At 40.6% G+C, this 27,435-nt stretch overlaps 1 protein-coding gene across 3 annotated transcripts; it reads left to right on the top strand.

The window, feature by feature from the left end:
* Window positions 1-330: 330 nt before the first annotated feature.
* On the top strand, window positions 331-27,177 carry ZNF599 (zinc finger protein 599). 3 transcript variants are annotated; one of them, XR_009730869.1, is made up of 5 exons: window positions 331-828; window positions 3,014-3,140; window positions 4,555-4,650; window positions 13,210-14,797; window positions 26,536-27,177. XR_009730869.1 is itself a non-coding variant. In XM_061387940.1 (4 exons), the coding sequence occupies exons 1-4, from the start codon at window positions 811-813 to the stop codon at window positions 14,733-14,735; spliced, it is 1,767 nt and encodes a 588-aa protein (XP_061243924.1). In that variant the 5' UTR covers window positions 331-810; the 3' UTR covers window positions 14,736-18,533. The 3 variants fall into 3 exon arrangements, 1 of the variants encoding a protein (XP_061243924.1); XR_009730868.1 differs by lacking the exon at window positions 26,536-27,177 and adding an exon at window positions 18,222-18,533; XM_061387940.1 differs by lacking the exon at window positions 26,536-27,177 and having other exon boundaries at window positions 13,210-18,533.
* Window positions 27,178-27,435: the final 258 nt, after the last annotated feature.

Raw genomic sequence — 27,435 nt, 5'->3', positions numbered from 1 at the left:
GGAGAATCCCAAGGACTGGGGAGCCTGGCGGACTGCTCTCTGTGGGGTCTCATAGAGTCGGACACGACTGAAGTGACTTAGCAGCAGCAGCAGCAGCAGCAGCAGGTTTGTCTTAATTTTTCTTTCAAGGAGCAAGTGTTATTTAATTTCATGGCTGCAGTCACCACCCGCAGTGATTTTGGAGCCCGAGAAAATAAAGTCTGTCACTGCTTCCCCTCTTTCCCCTTCTATTTGCCATGAAGTGATAGGACCAGATGCCATGGAACCTTAAGACACAGTTTCCATAGAAAACCGGAAGTGAGCTCCTTGGTTCACCAGGATGAAGTCAGAAACTACATTACCCAGAAGGTAGTGTCTCCAATGACGGCCTTGGGCGCTGAGCCAATGACGTAAAGCGGAGGCGGGCGCTGGTGGCAGCTTGGGCGGGACTTCTTGGTCTAGTATTAGGATGTCGTTTACAAGCGGTCTGTCTAGCTTTATGGGTTTCCTTCCCTGGAACATTAAACATTGACCGCTCCACGGAAAAAGGTCTTCTGTACCGAGCAAAGAGCCGTGAGGAGACAAGAACCCACCACCACACTTTTGTGTGAACAGTGACCCCGCTTGGAACGGGTTGTCAGCCGAGCATTCGAGCTCCGAGCCCTCCGTCCCCACAGCTCCCAGAGGCGGCTCCCTGGGCCTTATACGCATTCCACACCGCGGACATTCAGGTCCCAGATACTTCCGTGCAGGGCTGGCCTCAGGTCGGCTGAGCCCGCTCTACCTGCTTTTGTCACCGCTTCCCGCCGTCCCGCTCTGCCCACGGGTCCCATGGCGGCGCCGGCGCTGGTGAGTGGAGGGTGCCCAAGTGCGCTGGGGTCGCGGTCCGCATAGTGCCACTCTGTGATATAGGGAATCCCGGGCCTCTCCACCTTTCCGTCTTAATACGCTCGGATCTGGAGGTTCGGTGAGAATGGGGTGTGGGAACGACAGTGCTCATCAGTTTCAACCCAGGGTTCTGAATCCAGGCCAAGTGTTGTAAAGAGAGGCACCCATAATTGGCTCTAAGCTTATGGATTCACGGCCCTTGGCCTCTATTCCCTCGGGTCTAAAATTGAAGTGTTAACAACTTTTGTCTCTTGGTCGGAGGAACTGGAGAGGATATGCTTGTGACATGTGTCCTTGAGTGCTCAGCACAACCCAGAGAGCATCACTCTGGATATTGTTTACGGGGAAGAACTCTCCTGGTCCTGCTGTTACCTCAGGCTTACCCCAGGTGGAGTTTGACCCTCAGACATCCCTGCCTCCGGCCTCAGCGCAGCTGTGAACTGGGAGACAGAGGAGACAGCCTGGAGAGCAGAAGTGGGGTGGGAGCAGTGTTTCTGGAATTGGCTGCTCCTCTAATTGGAGAAGGCAATGGCACCCCACTCCAGTACTTCTGCCTGGAAAATCCCATGGACGGAGGAGCCTGGTAGGCTGCAGTCCATGGGGTCGCTGAGAGTCAGACAGAACTGAGCGACTTCACTTTCACTTTTCACTTTCATGCATTGGAGAAGGAAATGGCAACCCACTCCAGTGTTCTTGCCTGGAGAATCCCAGGGTCGGCGGAGCCTGGTGGGCTGCCGTCTATGGGGTTGCACAGAGTCGGACACGACTGAAGTGACTTAGCAGCAGCAGCAGCAGCAGCAGCAGCAGCTAATAGGAGTAGAAGTTCCCTGGACAGACCAGAAGACAAGCCTGTCACCGGATTTCTCTTTGTAGGTAACATCTGGGTACAAGTCCATTGGCTTGCCACTGACGGTATCCATTTCCCCAACACATTTACTTATATTTCAAAAGTGAATCCATTACAATTTTCATTAATGACAGTGCATAGGAATGTTGTGTCTCAAGGGATGTAAACACATGGACAGGCCCTAAGTTATTCTTCGGCACACCACTTTGTTTGCTGTGAACAAAGCTCTGATCACCTTCAGAACTTTGCTTGTTTATCCATTTTTCCTGGCTTGCTCCCTAATTCATTCCAGCCTTATTCCACATCTGCTCGGAGAGGTTTTCCTGATTGCCCCATCTAAAGTCTCCTGTAATCTCTGTAGTCATCTTATTTTTCTTCATTTCGGAGCCCCTAAGGCCATATGACTTTATCTTGCTTATTTATTTAGTTCCTTGTCAGGTATGTGGGAGTTCCTGTCCCCAGGCTTAGAAGAATGCAGGACCTGTACCAAGTGTTCAGTAAGTGGTTGATGAATGAAAGAGTCTACCTTCTGGAGCTGCCATGATACCTAGATCAAATCTAAATCCCCTATCATGGCTGGACCACAGGGACCTGGGTTCAAATCTTTTCCTTTCTCATTAGACATGTTACTCTGGGCAGCTTGACTTTGAGCCCCCATTTGCTGATTGTGAAATGGAGACAGTGATGGTGTTTACCTTATGGGCTGTGAGACGAATAATGAAATTCACAAATACACATTAAGCACTGACAAGTGCTGGGCACTGCACTTGTTTGCTTTATGAACATTTTCACTTTAATCTCTGCAAAAACCTGGTGAAGTTGGAACTATTGTTGTATTGATGTGGAAATTGAGGCTCGAAGAAATTAGCATGTTTTGGTTCAAAAGGTTGGATTTAAATCCCAAGAAGTCTAGGTACAGACCTAGATACTTTTAGTTGCTTTAACACAGCATCTAAAGCCCTGAGGTGCAGGCATAGAGGGCAGACCAGTGAGGCTCAGCTGCCACTGCTCTTAACCTTGCTTGGATTACAGCAACGGACTCACAGTCCACACAAGATTACTTTTGTTTTGCATCAGTCTCCAGTGGATTCCCATATAGGTGGCTTTTCTCTCTCACACTATTTGTATTCCGTCTACAGCACTGTCTACCTCCCTCTTAAACCCAGCACAGAGCTGGGTTCTCAGGAGATACTCAGGGATTCAGGCCTTGGGTCTCTCTGAGTTTCTGTCACTAACCAAGCAGTAGGCTCTAATTTAATAGCTATACAGTCACCCCACCATCTCTGTTTGACTTTGCAGGCATTGATATCATTTGAAGATGTGGCCATAACCTTCACTGGGGAGGAATGGAGACATCTAGACCTGGCCCAGAGGACCTTGTACCAGGAGGTGATGCTGGAGACTTGTGGCCTCCTGGTCTCACTGGGTAAGGCTTTACCTCACATGTGGTACCGAGCCTCTTACATTCCACCCTCTCTCTGAGCATGATCAGTTAAGAAGACCTAAGGAACCTGCCTTTGCTTCTCCCTCCAGCCTCAGCCTGTTCTGGTCTGACCGCCTTATGATTATTTTTATCATTTTAGTAGTAACCCTTTCACTTAGCCCCAGTGAACTAATATCTTTAAAGTGTGTAGAATAGAACTGGGAACTTAGAAAGTGTCATATAGGTATTTGTTATGTATAATAAATATACAAAATTATACAAATTACATACAAATATAATCATATACAAATTGTACAATAAACTTATACAAAATAATAAATCCCAAATATTCTTCCATCTAAAGCTTAGTTGGCCACTTTATCCAGAAATGGTTACCTCTAACTGGGCTTTCCCTGCCTCGTGTCCATATAGTCTCTCCCAGGAGATCAGTCTTCAGTGAAGTAATTACAGTGTTTTGTGACAATTGTGAATAGTAATTGAAAGGAGGCATCTGGGGAATAGTATTCCATAAGCATACTCCCTGACTGGGCAGGGAGCTCAGGTCCAGCAGAGACAAAGAAGATCTGGTTCACCTTTTCCCCTGCCTCCTCACTGACCTTGGTGCCAGATATAGAGCAGACCTCAGTGAACATTTGCTAAGTGACAGCTGGGTGCACTCTGGCTTGCAGTACAGGATTTTCTAATCAGAGTTTCTGTGGTCCTGCTGCCTAAGTCATTGACTTCTCTTCAGAATCCTCCTATCTTTAAACCTTCACATTTGGCAAAATATATTTGGCTGTAATGTGCCAGAAAACCATATCATACAAGTTTCACCCTGAAAAAAGTTTATTACTTCACCTAATGAGAAGCCCTGTGGTGGTGCTGGCTCCTGGGTTCGTACCTCCCAATCCAATTCTCTGTTTGTCTGCTTTCTCTCTTTGGTCCAGGTCATCAGGCCAGCATCCCTGAAGTGGCCACAGGATGGTGTAGCAACAAATAGGGTTGCAAGTCCCCACATTCAGCCCTATCTTCCCAAACTGGATTTTTCTTCAGAATGGGTAGCAGTTTTAGGTCATGGCCTTCCTCAGACAACTGACTATCAGTTGATTTAGTCTAGTGTTTTCAGCCATCCTTGGGCACCAGAATCACCTGGTGAGGTTTGAAAACAACCAGTACTGTCTTTATGCCCAGAGATTTGGTTTAATTTGTTCTGTGTTTAGAACCAGGTGTGTCTAAGTAGTTCTGAAGCATGGGAAGGTTGAATCTTGCTAATTTAATTAGGGAAAGACTTCTGGAAGGAGGTGTCCCCTTTGGGGTTTCATAGTGGTATGTTCAAGGTGTTCACTCCTGTATACGTGAGATTTTCCCTTTTGTCTCTACCTGTATACCCATGCCCCATTTATTTCTCCATGTACAGGGCATCCTGTTCCCAAAGCAGAGCTGATTCACCTACTGGAGTATGGGCCAGAACTGTGGACAGTAAAGAGAGGCCTCTCCAGAAACACCTGTACAGGTGAGTGGCTTGGCAGCTGGCAGACTGCCGGGGAGTGACTGGCATTCTGCCAGTCAGCCCCATTGAGTGGGCAGTGCCCCTTTCCATGGGCAGTTTCTTTCTGTGGATTTCTGGGGGTCTTGGGTGATCATGGAGTCCTTTTAACTGTGTTTCCTCTGTCTTCCCAATCCCATCACACTCTTTGCCTTTACTGGGGTTGAAATGTGCTATCCTGAGTAAGAGACAGGCTCTATACTTGGCCATTCAGAAGCATCAGGACCCTGGGGAAGTTGCATGATCTTCCTGTGCCTTTGACATACAAGTTAGGCTAAGTGGATGCTGCCTGCTGTAAGAGATAAACTCCAAAATCTTGGTGGCTCAGCAAGACTTGTTTTTCTCATTTGTGCCATGGTATAATGTATTCTTGCCTGGAGAATCGCAGGGACAGGGGAGCCTGGTGGGCTGCTGTCTATGGGGTCGCACAGAGTCGGACACGACTGAAGCGACTTAGCAGCAGCAGAGAGTTCTGAACAAGAGTCTGTTTGATGTCTGACTGTTGGCAACTTTCAGCTCCCATGTCCACCTTTCCTTTCTGCCCTACCTGTGGGCAAACTGCTTTTAAAAAAGTCTACACCTTCCTTGGCACCTACATGGCATTCCAAGATGCAATCCCAGGCCCACCCTGTCACCACAGTAAAAACCAGGACCACTCACTCCCATTTTCTCAGACCACACAAGCCCTGCCTGGGTTCTACCCTACCTAATAGAAAATAAACTACCACAGAAAATAAAAAGAAAGATGAATAAAAGTAAAAGCTGGACTGTAGAGAAATAAACTTCTGCCAAGACTGAAAAAACAAAGATGCATATAAAAATAAAAAATGATATAAAGGAAAATAACTTAATGAACAGCAGTGCTGTGTTTTAAAAATTAATATAGTATATTTGATAATTTAGCTAGAGTGGATAAATACCTGGAAAAGTAGGAAAATCCCAAATTGGGGCAAGAAAAGTAGACAACTTGAATAAAGAAGTAGCCATCAAAGACATTAAAGCAGTTTTCAAAGATCTCTTCTTCAAAAAAAGCCTCAGGCCCAGATGGTTTTATCTTGCCTTTTGCCAAATATTCAAAGAACAAATAATCCCTACTGTAGGAGAGAATAAAAAGATAAGCTGCTCAACCTCACTGTCAAATGGATAATGATAATACATGGGGAAAAAAGGGCATTTCTATATAAGCACATCCTAGTACTAAACCTAACAGTATTAAAAGAAATAGTACATCATGAATACTGTGTGTTTAATCCAAAAATGTAAGGTTATTTTCACACCTGAAGCTCACTGTAGGTGTTATGACATCAGTGGACTGAAAAGATGAGAAATTATCTTCCTTCATCAATGACTTACTGAACGCCTCTCTGTGCTGGTTGCCATTCTGTGAAGTGTGCGGATAGCTTCTTGAATCTGTGAATTAGGCCAACACATCACAGACTGACGGCAGACTGTGTTCTACAGCAGAAAATCTAAATACAAAGAACATGTGACTACATGTTGTACAAAGACTTAAGTTCAATGGGAATGGGAGGGTTGGGGAGGTGAAGGGGGGAAATTGAATTCATAGTAGAAATGCTGTGTCAGAGGATGTACAGGTTTGTAAGGCATCCAATATATACATATTGCCACATCAACCTCAATAAAGGTGTAATTTTAACTGTATCATGTTTTCAAGCTGTAAAACTGTTTTTATAGTGAAATCAGAAATTGTTCCACTGAGAGTCTGTAATATCTCTTAGTTCCCTTTCTGTGTTTAGATGGCAAAGGCATATAAAGTCATGAAAGACTGTGTACAATATGATATATACCTGATGTCTTATTTTAATAGTTATCAATTGAAATTGAAACTCCTACCCAGATATCTTTAGTCGATGAAGCATCAGGTGAGGTACTAAATATTAAATATCGTATTTCTAAAAATTATTATGCTTTCACTTTTCACCTTCATGCATTGGAGAAGGAAATGGCAACCCACTCCAGTGTTCTTGCCTGGAGAATCCCAGGGACGGGGAGCCTGGTGGCTGCCATCTATGGGGTCACACAGAGTCGGATACAACTGAAGTGACTTAGCATAGCATAGCATAGCATAGCGTAATGTGGTCAGGATTCCCAAGTGACACAGTTGTAAAGAATCTGTGTGCTAATGCAGAAGACACGTGAGATGCGGGTTTGATCCCCGGGTTGGGAAGATCCCCTGGAGTAGGAAATGACAGCCTGTTCCAGTATTCTTGCCTGGAAAATTCCATGGGCAGAAGAGCCTGGTGGAGTATAGTTCATAGGGTTGCAAAGAGTCAGACATGATTGAGCGACTGAGCACATACATACATAATGTGAGTCTGTAGGCAAATTCTGTACCACATATCTATTTAGGGACCAGGGGTATTCTGTTGTCAGTATGTGGCTGTAAGATTGCCCTGACATCATCCAACTGGCCAAAAGGAATAGGAGAGAAGGGGAGTAGTCATACCCACTTGCTCACATAGTCACTTCCATTCACCTTCCATTGCCTGACCCAAAGTAAGTGACTTAACAATATTCATGTATTATTACTCATAATGAATAGTGACTAATGGTATCTCAAACTACCTTCTGGATTCAGAAAAGAGTCATTTATTTTTCTGCAGATTACTATCTCCAACTCTAATTTGCATCTCACTCTTTTTCACCTCTATTCAATCATTTATCTGTACTGTACATCCCTGCAGGCATCCATGCTTCCATTTGTAAATGAGATATTCTGAAGCAGTCCCTAGCCTTGTCATCCTCTTGCTCACCTGTCTTGTAAAATCTTAAGAGGGTGTTTGCCTTTGTCAGCCCCACATCAAATGTGTGGCTAGCACCAATGTAGATTTGTGATCGCTCCCCTGTTGGGTTCCCTCAGGTTGCTCAGCGAGCCAGTGAGTATCTCTGGCCAGCCCCTCCTCAGTCCACTGAGTCTGTCTCAAATCTTCACCCCTTTCTGCAGTTCTACATCTTCACTTGGAGGTTTCAAAGGCACTTCATACTCATCATGCCTAAGAAGGATCTCAAGATCTTGCCCACTCCTCTCATCTCTCCATTTCAGTCAATGGTCTTGCTGTTCAAGAAGTTGAGAAAACCAAAACCAAACTTGAACAACACCTCAATCTTCATTATGCCCATGAGGCAGCCATTCCTGAATCTTGATCATATTTCATCATATGTTTCTCCTGAATCTGTCACCTCCACCAGTTCCATGAGTTCCATCATTATCACCCTAGCCCAGGTTGCAATCATCTTTTGCCTCATGATGCTAACATAGGCCCCCCATGATCAGCTCTATGTCTCACATCCACTCCCCTGTCCACTTTTACCTTATTCCAAACATCACCACCTCCCCAGTCATTGAGATCTCAACATATGACCCAGTTCATTCAGAAAATAAAGGCGGTTCCCTTGTTTTTCTTGCTTTTTAATCCTTACTGACTTATCCCTGCAGCTTCCTTCTCACCTCTACAGAAGAGTTCTCATCCCTGGCCATGGGTAATCCCCCTAGCAGAGTCTAGGTCATACCTTCACCTACCTTCTCAGGTGTCTTAGTTATCTATTGCCAGATCGCAATGAGTGAGTAAAAATCACTCATTTAATATTAAAATATCACTCACTTATTATCTCATCTGTGGATCAGAAATCTAGGCACAGCTTAGCTTGATACCCTGCAAAGCTGTAGTTGTAGACAGTTTACAACACATCAGCTTACTTCTTCCGATCAAGTAATTTTGTAAGAGATTCCAGCAAGAGAGGTTCCACACATATACTTTATCTGTTACATCTTACATTCTACTGCCTTTGTTATATTCTAGTCTTTAGAAGTAAATTTTGCTAGGATTCAGCATGCGTGCCTGCTAAGTTACTTCAGTTGTGTCCAGCTCTTTGTGACCCCATGGATTATAGCCCACCAGGCCCCTCTGTCCATGGGATTTTCCAGGAAAAATATTGGAGCAGGTTGCCATTTCCTTCTCCAGGGGATCTTCCTGACTCAGGACTGAATCCATGTTTCTTATGTCTTCTGTATTGGTAGGCGGGTTCATTACCACTAGTGCCACCTGGGAAGCCCAGGATTCAGGCAGAGGGTATCAAAACTGTGGGAATACCATGAGGAAGGGATTATGGGAAACCATACAGGAGTCTGCCCACTGCATCAGAGAACATGCTTCTTCATTTATTTCCTCCCTCTTCTATATCTCCATCTTCTCTCTGCTCAATAGAAAAAACATGCTGAAGTTTCTTGCAATTGTGGGAAACATTAAAAAAAAAAAAAATGCTCTTGGCTCTCCAACAACATCCAAAAGTTGTTGACTCTATTTCAGCTGAACAACCAAGCTTTTTAGAGGACTTTTCTCATTCTCAGAAGAGACATTTACACAGACCTCTCCTTTACTAGTCAATATTTCCTTGAATTTTTGTACTGAGGTGTAATTTATACATAGTGAATGTATAAATCTTAAAGGTCCATCATTATGAAATTTTACATATATATAAACCAGCGTATCCACTGCAAGTGTCAAGAACTGCAGTGTTTCCAGCACCTCTCAGGCTTTTTGTGCTTCCCTCCTTGTTAATATCCCCTTCTACAAAATTAACCAGTATTTAGACTCTGTCACCATAGATTTAGGTTTTTTTTAAAAAATATTCATTTATTTATTTATTTGGCTGCACCAGGTCTTAGTTGCGGTATGTGGACTCTTTTAGTTATGGCATGCAAACTCTTAGTTGCAGCATAGGGGGTCTAGTCCCCTGACCAGGTGTTGAACCCAGGCCCCCTGCATTGCAAGCTTGGAGTCTTAGCTACAGACCACCAAGGAAGTCCCATAGATTAGTTTTGAAGGTTTATAAATGGAACCCCACAGTGCACAATATGGCCCTGCCTGTCTTCTTTTGATAATCATGGCTCTGGAATTTATCCATGTGGTTGCTTTTATTTGGAGTTAGTTTCTCACTGTGCAATAGCTCAGTGAATTAATAGATTACACATAACCTGTGTTCCTGTTGATGGACATTTGACTTTTCAGAATATTATGGAGAATGCTGCTATGAATATTCTTAGCCATATTTTTTGTTGCCTATAAGCACACATTTCTGTTGGGAGTATACATATGAGTAGACTAGCTGGATCATGGTGTAGTTATATGATTAGCTTTAAAAGAAACTACCAGTCAGTTTCAGAGTGACTGCACCATGTCACATTCCCACCAGCTATATGTAAGATCCCTCATTGCTTCACATTCTTGTGAGCGGATGGTATCTGCCCCTTTACTCTTTGAGGCCCAGTAGTGGTATTTCTCAGCACTGGAGTACTAACAAAATGTTCTCACAGGTTATTGCTGACATTCTGATTAACCAATGTAACAACTATAATAATGATAAGAGATAGTGGTCTACAATTTACAGAACATTTGCCATGTGCTTTTTCTCATGTCACCTTGTTATGAACTAAACACCTGTGTCCTCCCAAAATCTGTATGTTGAATCCCTAGTGCCCCAGTGTGATGATCCTGGCCCTTTGGGTGGTGATTGGGTTTAGATGAGGTCATGAGAATGGGGCACCCATGATGGGATTAGTGTTCGTATACGAAGACAGGGACCACAGCCTTTCCTTAGTGTGGTGTGTGATGGTGGGGAAGAGAGGGAGAAGTCTTTGGTGTCTCTTATAAGGATCTGATCCTCTCAGGTCCCTACTTTTTTGACCTCACTTAACCTTAATTATTTCTGTAAAGGCCAGGCCCTACCTCCAAATACATTGGCAGTTAGGGCTTCAATACATGAATTTTGGGGAACACAAAAATTCAGTCCATCACAGAATTTGTCTTTTGAATAAATAAAGAGCTATTCAGATAGTCTGTTTTTTCTTGTGTCAGTTTTGGTAATTTGAGTCTTTTAAGGAATTTATCTACTTCATCTAATTATTCTATCCATTACTTTTTAAGATTGTTTCATCTCAAAATGGTACATTTTATGTTATGTTTATTTTACCACAATTAAAAATTGCTAAAAAATAAGTTTAAGATACATACATATCATTTTTATAATGCCATGAAAAACTGACATTCTCAAAAAAAATTGTTTCATTGTACTCCTGTGTATATTTTGCTTTTTTATTTGAACATTATAAAAGTATCTGTTTATGTTATCTTATAGGATTTGTACTTTTCTTTCAATAGTACATTACTGAGATTCATGATGCATGTAACTATAGTTCGGTTTCCCTGATGGCTCAGCAGTAAAGAACCTGCTTGCCAGTGCAGGAGACACAGGTTTGGAAGATCCCTTGCCTGGGTCAGGAAGATCCTCTGGAGAAGGAAACGGCAACCCACTCCAGTATTCTTAGCTGGGAAATCCCATGGACAGAAGAGCCGGGCGGGCTACGGTCCATGGTGTTGCAAAGAGGCAAGACACAGCTTAGTAACTGAGCATGCACACAGCTATAGTTCACTCATTTTTTTTCTCCAATAGTCGTTTATGTAACACCATGTATTCATCCATTTTCATGGAAATTTTCTTGTTTCTAATTTTTTCTACCCATACACAGTGGAGCCATGAAAATTCACATGTGTGTATTCTCACAAACAAGTGTAGGAATTTCTCTTAGAATATGCCTAGGACTGGAATTTGGGATTATAAATTAAACAAAAGGAGAACTTTACTAGATGATGCCCTGTTGTGTTCTAACATGATTATTTATACCCACTTACACTTCACTTCCTCTGTATGAACAATTCCATGGATCTCCAGCACTTGAAAGGTGTTTTCAATCAGATGAATATAAAATAGTCTCTCGTTGTGGTCTTAATTTGCCCATGAGTACCTCTTCATATGTTGATTAGTCAATACATAGCTTCTGTGAAATGTCAGTTCATAGCATGGTTCAGTTTTCATTTTGGGTGTGAAGTGTTGAAGTCTTCAGCTGTAATTGTAATTTTGGGTATTTCTCCTTTCAGCTCAGTTTTTAGTTTGTATGTTTTGAGGCTCTGATATTTGGTACATACAGATTTAGGGTTATTATGTCTTCCTGGTGGCTTGATCTTTTTGTCATTATATAATGTCCCTTTTGGTCCCATTTTCTTTGCTCTGTCATCTATGTTATCTGGTGTTAATGTAGGTCTGATGTTAACATAGCCATTTTTCTTGGATTGACTTTTAAAACATTAGTCATGTTGATTGGTCTTTTATAGTGAATGCTTCTGTATCTTGTTTTTGAATTCTTCCTTTTCCCCAAGATCTAAAAGATAGTCATTGTCACTATTTACTAAATGTTTTTAATCTTTAGCTTCTGACAATAAGTCTTAATCAATCTGGAATTAATTTTTTGCTTTGTGCAAGGTAGAAATACAACTTCATTTTCCTTCATTGTGGCAAATGATTTTTCTACATCCATTTATTAAATAGTCTTTTCTTATTCCCACTAGCCTCTATGCTACTTCTGTCATATATCAAAATTGTGTGAATCCTCATGTGTTGAGCAAATTCCATATACACATTTCAGAGCTCCTAACTCTGTTTTTACCTTTGACACTTTGACAGCTTATGTTATATCTAGGCTGCATCACACTACTTTGTTATATATGATTTCATTATTATCCTGATTCCTCAAAGAGCAAGTCCTTTTGCTTTATTCTTCTTCAGAGATATCCTGGTCTCTGTTCTTTTATATAAATTCCACAATCAGCTTGCCCATAACCATGAAAAACCCTATTGGGATTTATCCCAAGTTGTATTAAATTTATAATGAATTTGAGGGAAATTGGAAACTTTATATTATGAATCTCTTTTCAAATAAATCTTTATTGATGTGATATGTTTTCTAGTTATCTAAATGTTATCCATTTCAGTCTGTTCACTGAGTCTTTACTCAGGTATAGTAGACTGAATATGTCCACCCAATTGCTTATCTCTGACTCCCCACAACTTCTGCACAGTCCAGAATCCTAAGATTTTGTTTCTCCTCTGTTTCTGCCTCCCTCTCCACCATCCTGTCATTCTTTTCTTTTTGCCTGGCATTCAGCATTCTCTTAAGGCCCTGACCCTTTGAACTTTCAGTTGTCTAATACAGTTTTTCTCCTAATTCCTCTGTCAGGGAATTCCTACTCACCTTTGGAAATAAACTTATGTAGCACCTTGTCCTTGTAGCCTCCACTGACCTCTTTCTGTCTGCCATCTGGGCCAAGTTAGGTTCACCTTCTCTGTGCTGTCATAGCAGCATGAGATATTGGAACACAGTCATTATCATTACTCTGCCCACCCTTCCCCACTCTGGACAGTGAGGTGGAGTCTCCACTACAGATTTTCTGTTCCCTGCTGCTGCTTTTCTCCTTGGGTTACCTTTTAAAGATGTCAAGAGCCCAAGGATTAGTAAAGAAAGAGATTTTAAACTAGGGTTTAAGAGATGTAAAAATGCCATAGATGGTAGAAGCTTTATTTTCATCTTCATTCTTCCACTAAAGTGGTCACTTATTTTGTTCTGTGTTGACATCACTAATAGGCACTTTTGTCATATTGGATTTCCTTCAGGTGAAAAAGCAAACCCCAAGACCACAGAGCTTACTGCTTCTCAGCTGGCCCTCACTGAGGAAGCCCCTTTTGAGGAACAAGTGACACATGGCACCTCAAGGGATTCCTGGCTGGGGCAAGCAAGGTATCAGGAAAAACTGTCAGAAATGCAAGAAGGGAACTGGAGGCCAGGAGCAGACCCCTACAAGGAGACATGCCTGAGGAAGTTGAGCCATAAACATGATGACTTTGAGACAGGTGATAGTCTTTGTTTAGGGATTTTACAGGAGCAAGTCAGTATACAAGATGCTCTGCATGAATGTGATTCCCAAGAACCAGGAAGAGACCTGGTTGTTGATGCAAGGAATAACCTCTATAAATGCAAGGAATGTGGAAAAGATTTTAGCAAGAATTGGGCCCTTACTCGGCATCAACAGATTCACGCTGGAGTGAAGCCTTATGAATGCAGTGAATGTGGGAAAGCCTCTCGTTATATGGCAGACTTCATTCGACATATGAGGTTTCATACTGGGGAAAAGCCGTACAAGTGTATTGAGTGTGGGAAGGCCTTCAAACGCAGGTCTTACCTCACAGAGCACCAGCGTATTCATAGTGGAGATAAACCCTATGAGTGCAAAGAATGTGGTAAAGCTTTCACCCATCGCTCCTCTTTCACCCAGCATAATATGACTCACACTAGAGAAAAGCCCTTTTTGTGCAAGGAATGTGGGAAAGCCTTTTACTACAGCTCCTCCTTTACTCAACACATGAGGATTCACACTGGAAAGAAACTCTATGAGTGCAGCAAATGTGGAAAGGCCTTCACTCGCCGGTCCACTTTTATCCAGCATAATATGACCCACACGGGAGAAAAACCCTTTTTGTGCAAAGAATGTGGAAAAGCTTTCTGCCTCAACTCATCCTTCACTCAACATATGAGGATTCACACTGGAGAGAAACCCTATGAGTGCAGTGAGTGTGGAAAAGCCTTTACTCATAGATCTACTTTCATCCGGCATAAGAGGGCACATACTGGAGAGAAGCCCTTTGAGTGCAAAGAATGTGGGAAATCGTTTTGTGACAGCTCTTCCTTAATTCAACACGTGAGGATTCACACTGGTGAGAGACCCTATGAATGCAGTGAATGTGGAAAGGCCTTTACACACCATTATATTTTTATCAGACACAATAGGACCCATAGTGGGAAAAAACCTTTGGAGTGTAAAGAATGTACAAAAGCCTTTTACTATAGCTCTTCCTTTACTCGACACATGAGGATTCACACCGGGGAAAAGCCTTATGTATGCAGAGAATGTGGAAAGGCCTTCACCCAGTCTGCAAATTTTGTTCGGCATAATAGGATCCACACTGGAGAAAAGCCCTATGAGTGCAAAGAATGCGAGAAGGCCTTTTGTGACAACTTTGCCTTAACTCAACATGTGAGAACTCACACTGGAGAGAAACCCTTTGAATGTGGTGAATGTGGAAAGGCCTTCAGCCACAGTTCATCCTTCACTCACCATCAAAAGATTCACACCAGAGTTTAGAAGATGGAGGAAGGCCTTGTACAAGTTTGCTCACTTCAGGCAATTTAGGTGAACTCATACAGGTGAAGTACCTTTCCTTTTGAATATAACTATTCAGGGGTCTTTTGGCCAGAGAAATATCTTACTCAGTGTCAGAAGAGAAACACTAATTATCATCTCTGTGAAAGCTTTCTATGGCAGGTCATCTGAAGGGTCATACTAGAAATTGACACTGGCTACAGCTTTACACTACATCTGAGAATCCATAAGGGAGACTCAGTGGTTGTCATGCATTTGGGGAAAATGTCAGTAACAGTTCTTCCTATGTTTATTATAAATCCATCTCAAGAGCATTTAACGAGATGTAGAAGAGAGGAAAGAGAAATGCATGTGTGTCTTTTTTCCAATCTCCCTGCCGAGCTTATGACAATTTGTCATTTGTGTAGCGGCAGGGGAGGGGCTGAAAGGGGAGAGATCTAAGGCCTCATCCCCTTTATGTATTTTTTTATATTCACAGTCAGGAGAGTTGGACCATTGGGATGTTAGCTCTGCTAACGTTTATTGCAAGTTATTTGTTACAAAACATTGACATGTAACATGTCAATGTCATGTCTACCATTGAGCATAAGGCCTGAGTCTTGAAATACATATACATACATCATATGCAATCAGTTCTTGTTATTCACGGTAGTTATAGTCTATAGTTCAGTTCAGTTCAGTCGGTCAGTCGTGTCCGACTCTCTGCGACCCCATGAATTGCAGCACGCCAGGCCTCCCTGTCCCATCACCAACTCCCGGAGTTCATTCAAACTCACGTCCATCGAGTCCGTGATGCCATCCAGCCATCTCATCCTCTGTCGTCCCCTTCTCCTCCTGCCCCCAATCCCTCCCAGCATCAGAGTCTTTTCCAATGAGTCAACTCTTCACATGAGGTGGCCAAAGTACTGGAGTTTCAGCTTTAGCATCATTCCTTCCAAAGAAATCCCAGGGCTGATCTCCTTCAGAATGGACTTCTTCAACACCACAGTTCAAAAGCATCAATTCTTCGGTGCACAGCTTTCTTCACAGTCCAACTCTCACATCCATACATGACTACTAGAAAAACCATAGCCTTGACTAGACGGACATTTGTTGGCAAAGTAATGTCTCTGCTTTTTAATATGCTATCTAGGTTGGTCATAACTTTCCTTCCAAGGAGTAAGCGTCTTTTAATTTCGTGGCTGCAATCACCATCTGCCGTGATTTTGGAGCCCAGAAAAATAAATTCTGATACTGTTTCCACTGTTTCCCCATCTATTTCCCATGAAGTGATGGGACCAGATGCCATGATCTTCGTTTTCTGAATGTTGAGCTTTAAGCCAACTTTTTCACTCTCCTCTTTCACTTTCATCAAGAGGCTTTTTAGTTCCTCTTCACTTTCTGCCATAAGGGTGGTGTCATCTGCATTTCTGAGGTTATTGATATTTCTCCTCTATAAGTTCACCATAAACACTGAATTAGTGAATACTGAACCATTGCATCTAGTGGCAATACAGATTTAGGTACCTGTGAGCATCTGTTCACATTTTTGTCAACCGATCAATACATAATCCTCTATGGAATTTTTTTTTTTTCTGTTTTAGAACACCTTATTTAATAAATGTTTCTGAGAAGTTACATCCAATATTTCATTGTATAAAAAATACTTCAATGACATCATTTTTGTATATTCTGTTGTTACTGTACTGCTTTTACTCTTTTCACTCCAACATACACAAACAATACATATATGCAGTACTCTTATACAGTAAACACATAAACACTGTATAGTACACTATGTTGTACAGTAGATCATGCAAATAAAGTTCTAGAAAAAAAGATTTGGAGAAGGCAATGGCACCCTACTCCAGTACTCTTGCCTGGAAAATCCCATGGATGGAGGAGCCTGGAAGGCTGTAGTCCATGGGGTTGCTGACTGAGTGACTTCACTTTCACACATTGGAGAAGGAAATGGCAACCCACTCCAGTGTTCTTGCCTGGAGAATCCCAGGGATGGGGAAGCCTGGTGGGCTGCCATCTATGGGGTTGCACAGAGTCGGACATGACTGAAGTAACTTAGCAGTAGCAGAAAAAAAAGATTAAACTTAATTAAATATTAACATTAAGACTCTAATTTTGATAGAACTGCAGGATGTGTGATAGGGCAGTGCACTGAAGTGGGTAAATCTCTTGACCTTGGATTGACCCAGGACAACCAAAGGAGAGGACGATGCTTTGTTTTGCCTTCTCTTCCAGGTCTTAGTTGGTGGTTTCTACTTACTTCTCTGCCAAAGTTTCTTCCACATCTTCCATCATATCATTTGAAGTCTTTTTTACTTATATGCTTTGTGATATGCATTATGTGTTTGACACTGTCCTTTATATTTTCTGTAATACCTTTAAGTCTGAAAAATTTCAGGCAGTCTAGCCAAACATTTTCCCAACAGTTAATGATAGTAGTCTGCTTATTAATTATCCCAGGTTGTGCCAACACAGTGACAGTGCATATACTGACAGACACCCAGTAGTCCATCCTCGTGGTTTCTTTGTTGGTGTTGAGAGTTTTGCTAAAAAGCTCCCTTAGGTTGTGCTTTTATTATGCTCTGATTGAATGGTTGGATAACATAGAATTTAGGGGCATGAAAAGAACATCTAGGTTGGAGTGGGCATTTTCAGCTTCTTCATGGCAATGGATTGGGCATTATCCAAAATTAATTAAACCTTGGAGGCAAGGTTTTTGCACTGGAAATAGCATTCAGTTTCTTGGATGAGCAGTTGTGGAACAAGTCCCAGAATGTTTCTGCTATCACTCAAACTTTTTTATTCCACCTACAATGGACTGTCATATGGTTCAGATTTTTCTTTTCAAGTCTGGACATGGGGCTCTTGACAACACTAGGGGTTTTGTACTTAGTTGCCCTTGGCATTCACACAATAGCACAATTGTGTGTAATACTTGAATAATTCAAAGTCAGGCTTTGAAAGCCATTTGCATTATATAGCTTCATTTGCCAACAGCCTTGTAAGCAAGCCTGTCTCATTAACATTTAAATCTGTTCTTCTATATAGCATTTATTATTTGTTGACATTTTAGTGATAGCCACTGTGACAGGTGTGAGATGTTACCACATTGTATTTTTTATTTGCATTTCTCTAATAATTAGCAGTGAAGTGAAGTGAAAGTTGCTCAGTCATGTCAGACTCTTTACTACCCCATGGACTATACAGTCCATGGAATTCTCTAGGCCAGAATACTGGAGTGGGTAGACTTTCCCTTTTCCAGTGGATCTTCCCAACCCAGGGATCAAACCCAGGTCTCCCTCATTGCAGATGGATTCTTTACCAGCTGAGCCACAAGGGAAGCCCAATAATTAGCAGTGATGAGCATCTTTTTGTGTTTTGTGCCTGTTTAAAAAAATTTTTTTTATTGGGGTATAATTGCTTCATCTGTGCCTTGTTTTAAGTGATTGATTTTTCTTCTCATTTTAGGTTATATTTTCCTGCTTCTGTGTGTCACTGTTTATTTTTAATTGGATGTCAGACATTGTGATTTGGAAATATTTTTGTATTTCTGTAAGTATTTTAGTAGGGACACTGACATTCTTACCAAAAAAGTTACATAAATTGACAACTCTGGCAATGCCTATGAAAGGTGAAATCCTCAGAAGGGCCATCAAGATCTCTCTTATTTCTCTGCATTTTGGTGCCTGTGGGTCTGTCCTCATACATGTCTCTTAGGTGTTCAAGTGATCACTGTGATCAGCTTTTATGTTTTAATAAAATGAAACTTTATTAAGGTTACCTTATCTGTACAATTACAAATAATAATCTCTATCCTTCCTTCTTCTATTTCTGTTGGTCTGATATGTGGAAGTATAACTGGATTGCCTGTAGCACCAAGCTGTCAGTTCTGTCTTTAACCAGGTACTACCTGGGAGTCTACATCTGGCCTAGGGGTGTGGGTTAAGGCTCCCCAAAGGGTTTTTTATGTTTGTTTGTTTGTTTTAATATGAATCAGTTTCCACCATGGGAAATCTGTGCAGTTTTACACAGATTCTGAAATCTCTGGTTCTGGGCTCCTGTGGAGAAACTGGAAGACCTTGCAGTACAAGCTGGATGCCTGCAACACTAACTCCTGGAGGTGGAATCCACTCTTCAGTGTACCATAGCCATGCCCAGCATTTGTTCCCTTTTTAATGACCCGTCTGTCCCCGGGGCATTGGGAGGGTGCCCGTTTGTTCTTAGGAAATCCAAACCCCTATTATATCCAGAAAGATGTCTTAGGCTCCATTTCCTCCCCTCTCTGTTGTGAATGCTCTCCCAGCCATCCCAAACTAGCTCTACCCAACAGACCTTCTTTCCCTCCCTAAAGCCCGGTCTGTCCAGTTATCAGGACTTTGTTCAGATATTCCTCTCTGCCAGGTCCTGAGAATTTTTTTTCTCATAGATTTCCAGGTGATGCTGAAGTTGCTGGTCAAGGGGCCACATATTGTAAACTACTGATTCATTCACTTATTTAAAAATTCAGATATTCTCTGAACATTTCTGGTGTCTATGTCTTGAGTCTTATTTTATTGCCTTAATTCCCATAATATTTACAACCAGGAAACGGGTTGTAATTTTCCATATCAATTACAAAATTTAAACCATTACATAATATAACAAACTAAGGTCAACAAATGATTGTAAACTTAATTATTTTCTCATATAAATACTAATTATTGAGTAATCCCTGTATGAGACTATTATTCTTACAAAGAAAAATTTAAAGGAGAAATAAAATTATAAACAATGAAGCAATTCTTTACAAATTGGAACCTGCCACCCTTCCAGAAAGTTAGATTTTTCTCAATGTAATCTGTGAGCACTTAGAAACTTTGTGTAATTTCCATTAACTTGTCTACTAGTGGGCCCTAATAGAGATAGGTTAGCTCAGTTCCAAAAGTATCTCTTTTGGAGATAAAAGCTAGCAGTTATGGTTTGTGGCAGTCTGAAAATCACCCTGAAATATACATGATCTTACATGGGATTTAGATAATTTGCTTAGGATTCTCCTTGTTGCCATACTTCTGTTAGAATCAAAGACGTAGCATCTAATTTCACAAGAATAAGAAAGGCTAACTATGTATTATATATTGGGGTTTTTTCTTTCATTTTTTATTGCAGGATATAATAAATTTTTATGATTTTTAACCATTTTAAAATATACAATTTAATAGTATTAAGTACATTCACAAGGTTGTACATCCACTAGCACTATCCATTTCCAGAAGCTTTTCATCATCCCAAACAATAACTCTATCAATTAAACAGTAACTCCCACCTTGCCCTAAGTCCTTGGTAACCTATTTCTACTTTATTTCTCTATGAATTTGCTTATTCTAGGTATCTCATATAAATGGAATCATACAATATTTGCCTTTTTTGTGTACGGCTTAATCTCATTTAGCATAATGTTTCCAAGGTGCATCTATTGTAGCCTGTTTAGAATTCCATTCCTTTGAAGGTTGAAAAATATTTCATTATATGTACATGCCATATTTTGTTTATTCATTAATCTATTAATGAAAATTTGGGTTGTTTTCTGCCTTTATGGCTATTGCAGATAATACTGGTATGAACATCTGTGAACGATTATCTGAATCCTTAGCAATTGAGTCCTGCTTTCAAGTATTTTGAATATATATTTGGAATTGACAGAAAATATTCTATATATAACTTTCTGAGGAACCACCATAGTTTTTCCCATGATGGTTTTACCATTTTACATTCCCATAAGCAATGCAATGGGTTTCAATTTCTCCACAACCTCACCAACACTTGTTTGCCTCCCGTGCCCTTTTTTCTACTATAGCCATCCTGGTAGTGGTTTTGTATTTAATCTTAGTCAAAAAGCCAAGAAGCAATTTATTATGGGTTTCATTTGCACTTCCCTAATGACTAATTCGGAGAAGGCAATGGCAAACCACTCCAGTACTCTTGCCTGGCAGATCCCATGGATGGAGGAGCCTGGTAGGCTGCAGTCCATGGGGTTGCTAGGAGTAAAAGGACACGACTGAGTGACTTCACTTTAACTTTTCACTTTCACGCACTGGAGAAGGAAATGGCAACCCACTCCAGTGTTCTTGCCTGGAGAATCCCAGGGACAGGGGAGCCTGGTGGGCTGCCATCTATGGGGTTGCACAGAGTTGGACATGACTGAAGCGACTTAGCAGCAGCAGCAGCAATGACTAATTATGCCAACCATTTTTCCATGGTTAGTTGTTTATATATATATTTTGGAGAAGTGTCTATCACTAGTATTCTGAGTATGTCTGCATCCATATTCACAAGGGATATTGGTCTATAGTTTTTTGTTTCTGTTTTTTTCCTTGTAGTGTCTTTGTCTGATTTTGGTGTCAGGGCAATTCTGGCACCATAGAATGAAATAGTATTTCCTCTTCTGCAGTTTATTCAAAGATTGTCTTTTCCCCTTGAATGGTCTTATCATCTGTGTTGAAAATTGACTGTATATATGAGGTTTTATTTCTGGGCTGTCTCTTCTATTTCTTTGGTCTGTATGTCTGTCCTTATGTTAGTGCCAGACTTTTTTTTTTTTCCATGTGTACTGAGTTATCACTTCTTTTTATTTATTTATTTTTGGTTGCTCTGGGTCTTCATTGCTGTGCATGGGCTTTCTCTAGTTGTGGTGAGTTGGGGCTACTCTTCATTACTCTGCACAGGCTTCTCATTGTGGTGATTCCTCTTGTTGTGAAGCACAGGCTCTAGGGCACGCAGGTCTCAGTAGTTGTGGCGCACGTGAGTTCAGTAGTTGTGGCTTGTGGGCTGTAGAATGTGGACTGTAGAGTGTGGGCTCAGCAGTTGTGGTTGCAGGGGCTTAGTTTCTCTGTGTCATGTGGAATCTTCCCAGACCAGGGATCCAACCAGTGTCCCCTGCATTGACAGGCAGATTTCCTATCCACTGTATCACCAGGGAATTCTGTTAAGTTTTGAAGGTTTTTTTTTTTTTAATATAAATTTATTTATTTTAATTGGAGGCTAATTACTTTACAATATTGTATTGGTTTTGCCATACATCAACATGAATTTGCCACGGGTATACATGTTTTTAAAGGATTGTTTTTAGTTCTTTGGGGCCCTTTGAAATTCCATATGAATTTGGGAATTCTTTCCCATTTCTGCAAAAATGGGCTTTTGATAAAAATTGCATTAAATCTGTGTTATCTTTTGGGTAATATTGATATCTTAACAATGTTAAGACTTCCTATTTTATTTTGAACATGAGACATCTTTCCATTTATTTAGGTCTTTATTTTCATTCAACTATTTTTTTTTTCCCCAGCATTCAAATCTTTTACCTTCTTGGTTAGAGTTATTACTAAGTATCTTATTCTTGTAGGTGGTTGTAAAATACAAGGAGCTTCCTAATTTTCTTTTGGGGTTGTTCATTGCTGTTCTATAAATACACTAATGATTCTGGGGTGTTAGTTTTCCCTGCAACTTTGTTGAATTCATTTATTAGCTTTATTAGTCATTGTGAATTCTTTGGGATTTTTAATGTATAGGATCATGTCATCTGCAAAAAGAAAAAAAAGAGAGAGATCATTTTACAACTTCCTTTCCACTTTAGATGACTTTTTTTCCCCCTTGTCTTATAGCTCTGGGTAGAACTTCAAGTACAATGCTTAATAGTAACTGTGAAAGCAGGTATCCTTCCTTGTGTTTTTCTGGTCTTAGGGGGAAAGCTTTCAGTCTTTCACCTTTGAGTATGATTTTTAGCTGTAGGTTTTTCACAAATAACTTTATCATGTTGAGGAAATTTTCCTCTATTTTGAGTTTTCTGAGCATTTTCATCATGAAAGGTTATTGGGTTTTCCAGATGTCTTCTCTACATAAATCATGATGAGTAAGTGTTTTTTTCCCATTCATTTTATTAATGGGAAGGATTACATTGATTAATTTTCTTATGTTGAACCACCCTTGCATTGCTGAGGTAAATTCCATTTGCTCATGGTGAGTAAACCTTTTAATATGCTATTGGATTTAATTTGCTAATATTTTGTTGAGGATTTTTGCATCTGTATTCATAAAGGATATTCATCTGTAATTATCTTTCCCTGTGATGTCTTTATCTGTCTTTGGTATCAGAATAATACTGGCCTCATAGAACAAGTTAAGGAGGGTTTCCCTTCTTCAGTTCTTTTGTTTTGTTTTGTTTTTGTTTTTTGAAGTTTAAGAAGGACTGGTGTTAATTCTTCATTTAAATCTTGGTAGAATTCACTGGTGTAGCAGTCTGGTTCAAAGCTTTCTTTGTCAGGATGTTTTTGATTATGATTCAATCTCTTTACTTCTTATAGGTCTGTGGAAATCTTGTATTTCTTCTTGAGTCAGTTTAATTTCTTTTGCAAGGAATTTTTCCATTTTTTCATATTTATCTAATATGTTGGTATATAATTGTTCATATTTTGTCCTATAATTCTTTTTTATCTCTGTAAGGTTGGTGGTAATATCTCCATTTTCATTTCTGATTTTAGTTATTTGTATTTTCTGTCAGTTTTGGTAAAGGTTTATCAGTTTTGTTGAACTTTTCAAAGAGCCAATATTTGGTTTTGTTGATTTTCTCTTTTGTTTTTCTACTTTCTATTTGGTTTATCTCCACCCTATTTTTTGTTATTTTCTTCCTTCTGTAGCTTTTGGTTTCAGTTCAGTTCAGTCGCTCAGTCGTGTCCGACTCTTTGTGACCCCATGAATTGCAGCATGCCAGGCCTCCCTGTCCATCACCAACTCCCGGAGTTCACCCAGACTTACATCCATCGAGTAGGTGATGCCATCCAGCCATCTCATCCTCTGTCATCCCCTTCTCCTCCTGCCCCCAATCCTTCCCAGAATCAGAGTCTTTTCCAATGAGTCAACTCTTCGCATGAGGTGGCCAAAGTTTGTCTTTTTTATAGTTCCTGAAGGCAGAAGTTAGGTTATTGATTTTTGATTGCTTTTTTATGTAGGCGATTACTGCTACAAATTTCCCTCCTAGCACTGTTTTTGCTCTGTACCTTAAATGTTGGTATGTTGTGTTTTCATTTTCATTAGTCTTTAAGTATTTTCTGATTTAATTTCTGCTTTCTTCTTTGACCCATGGATTGTTGTCTTAGTGCACTCAAACTGCTGTACAAAATACAAAAGATTGGGTAGCTTATAAGCAAATTTATTTTTCACAGTTCTTGATGCTGAAAGCCTGAGGTCAGGGTGCCCGGATTGTCAGACTCTCTTTCTGGTTGCAGACTTCTCAATGAGTCCTCTAGTGGCAAAATGGGCTAGAGAGTTGTTGTTCCATCACTGCATTGTTGCAGCACGCCAAGCTTCCCTGTCTTTCACTAACTCCTGGAGTTTGCTCAAATTCATGTCCATTAAGTTGGTGATGCCATCCAATCATCTCATCTTCTGCTGCCCCCTTCTCCTCCTGGCCTCAATCTTTTGCAGCATCTGAGTCTTTTCTAGTGAGTCAGCTCTATGCATCAGGTGGCCAAAGAATTGGAACTTCAGCTTCAGCATCAGTCCTTCCAATGAACATTCAAGGTTGATTTCCTTTAGGACTGACTGATTTGATATCCTTGCTGTCCAAGGGACTCTCAAGAGTCTTTTCCAGCACCCCAGTTTGAAAGTATCAATTCTTTAGTGCTCAGCCTTCTGTACGGTCCAACTCTCACATCCATACATGACTACTGGAAAAACCATAGCTTTGATTATACAGACTTTTGTTGGCAAAGTAACATCTTTGCTTTTTAATACACTATGTTTGTCATAGCTTATCTTCCAAGGAGCAAACATTTTTTAATTTCATGGCTGCAGTCACCATCTGCAGTGATTTTGGAGTCTAAGAAAATAAAGTCTGTCACTGTTTCCATTGTTTCCCCATCTATTTGTCATGGAGTAATGGGACTGGATACCATGATCTTAGTTTTTTTAATGTTGAGTTTTAAGCCAGCTTTTTCTCTCCTTTCATTTTCATCAGGCTTCTGTGGTGGCTCAGACAGTAAAGAATCTGCAGTGCAGGAGGCCCAGGTTTGATCCCTGGGTTGGGAAGATCCCCTGGAGAAGGAAACGGCAACCCACTCCAGTATTCTTGCCTGGAAAATTCCATGGACAGAGGATTCTGGTGGGTACAGTCCATGGGGTTGCAAAGAGTTGGACACGACTGGGTGACTAACACACTTCACTTTCATCAAGAGGCTCTTTAGTTCCTCTTCATTTTCTGCCATTAGGGTGGTGTTGTCTGCATATCTGAGGTTATTGATATTTCTCCCAGGAATCTTGATTCTAGCTTGTGCTTCATCCAGCCCAGCATTTCGCATGATGTACTCTGTATATAAGTTAAATAAGTAGAGTGACAATATGCAGCCTTGACATACACTTTTCCCAATTTTGAATGAGTTTATTGTTGCTTCTAATTGTGCTTCTTGACCTGCTTACAGATTTCTCAGGAGGCAGGTAAGGTGGTCTGGTATTCCTGTCTCTTAAAGAATTTTCTTCAGTCTGTTGTGATCTACATAGTCACAACAAACTGAATGAAGCAGAAGTAGATGTTTTTCTGGAATTTTCTTGCTTTTTCTATGATGCAACAGATGTTGGCAATTTGATCTCTGGTTCCTCTGCCTTTCCTAAATCCAGCTTGTACATCTGGAAGTTCTCGGTTCACATACCATTGAAGCGTAGCTTGAAGGATTTTGAGCATTGCCTTGCTAGCATGTGAAATGAGTGCAACTGTGTGGTAAGTTTGAACATTCTTTGGCATTGCCCTTCTTTGGATTGGAATGAAGAAACCTTTTCCAGTCCTGTGGCCACTGATGACTTTTCCAAATTTGCTGGCATATTGAGTGCAGCACTTTAACAGCATCATCTTTTAGGATTTGAAATAGCTCAGCTGGAATTCCATCACCTCCACTAGCTTTGTTCTTAGTGATTCTTCCTAAGGCCCACTTGACTTCACGTTCCAGGATGTCTGCCTCTAGGTGAGTGATCACATCATCATGGTTATCTGGGTCATTAAGACCCTTTTTTGTACAGTTCTTCAGTGTACTCTTGCCACCTCTTCTTAATATCTTCTGTAAGATCTCATTTATAAGAGAACTAATCTGATTCATGAGGGTTCCACCCCTCTGACCTAAGCACCTCCCCAAAGCCCCACCTCCTAACACCATCCAATTGGCTAGTAGGATTTCATCATATGAATTTTCAGGACATAGCAGTTGTTTAAGAGTGTGCACTTTAATTTCCATTTGTGATTTTTCCAGTTTTCCTTATTCATTTCTAATTTCATCCTGTTGCAGTCACTTAAGTTACTTTGTGTGATGATACAATAATTTAGGGAGAATGTTTCATGTTCATTTGAGAAGAATGTATATTTTGCAGTTTTCAGGTAGAGTGTCACTTCTCTGTTAGATTTTTTAAATTGATTTGTTCAAGTCCTCTGTTTCTTTACTTATCTTCTGTGTGGTTGATCGATCCATTACTGAAAGTAGGGTATTGAAATCTCCCACTCTCTGTCTTTTGACTGGTGAGTTTAATCCGTTTACATTTAATTACTGGATCGGAGGAACTTCTGTCAATTTGTTCATCATTTTCAAATGCCTTATAACTTCTTTACCCCTCATTTTCTTCATTATTGTCTGAGGAATTGTTGTCAGACACTACAATGAACTTTGTAAGGTAGACATTAGTCTCTCTGGCTGGAATATATTGGAGACATTCTAGGCTGAATGAATCAAAGGGAATACTTGGTTAAGGGAATATTTTTTTGTTCAAGGAGGCATGAGAAGATCTGTGTGATTGCCAGAAGAATTTTGGTCTTCTGAGACACAATACTGCCAAGGAGGTAACTGCATGCCTTTCACTAGATCTACAAATTCAGCCTATGTTCCTGAGATGTGTGACTCTGGGATATTTGCTAATACTGCCTGAGTCTCAGGTTGCTGACTGTGTCATAAAAATGATTATAATATTTATATAATAGTCTGTGGGAGGATTAATAAAAGTAAGAAAAACACACTGAATGACTTACATGTGCCAGGCACTCCATTGTTTGCTTTATGCGTAAATTCTCAAAACCATCTGATAAAATGGAAACTATTTCTGTTTGGGTGCAGAAGTCAAAACTTGAGAAGTAAATTTCCTTAGATTAATGGAAAGCAAGTGCCAGTATCAATAGGCTGATTCAAACTTGGAAATTTGGGTCTAGAACTGGGAAATTTAATTGCTTGAATGCTGCAAAGTCCTTAGCATACAGTGCAGGTATACAGTGCACTATACATAGCCATGAAACTAACCACTGCTGATAACAATGTTGTTTGTTGCCATTAAATTTTTCCTGGTTAATCTCTAATGCCAGAGCTTACTTTCTGTGTCTCTCAAGCCACACAACTTTGTCATTGTCTTTCATCAGTGAAATCATAGACATAGACATAGAATTAAAAGACAGTGTGTGACTCTTCTTTGGTGTCAAACACAAAGCTAGCCTCCCACAAAGTGCTGTGATATGTGCCTTAGTTCTTTCAGGATCTTTATGAATGACTGCACAAGTGTCTCTAGCAACATCTGACAAGCCCAAGGTTATTGAAACTACTCTCACTTTCCAGGCATCAATGATCTTCAATAACATGGAAGGTCCATCTAGTCAAAGCTATGGTTTTTCCACTAGTCGTGTATGGAT

Source organism: Bos javanicus, chromosome 18, assembly GCF_032452875.1.
Source record: "Bos javanicus breed banteng chromosome 18, ARS-OSU_banteng_1.0, whole genome shotgun sequence".
In the NCBI taxonomy this organism is placed as follows: domain Eukaryota; kingdom Metazoa; phylum Chordata; class Mammalia; order Artiodactyla; family Bovidae; genus Bos; species Bos javanicus.
The sequence above is the reverse complement of the archived record's forward strand: the minus strand, read 5'-3'. Positions and strand labels throughout refer to the sequence as shown.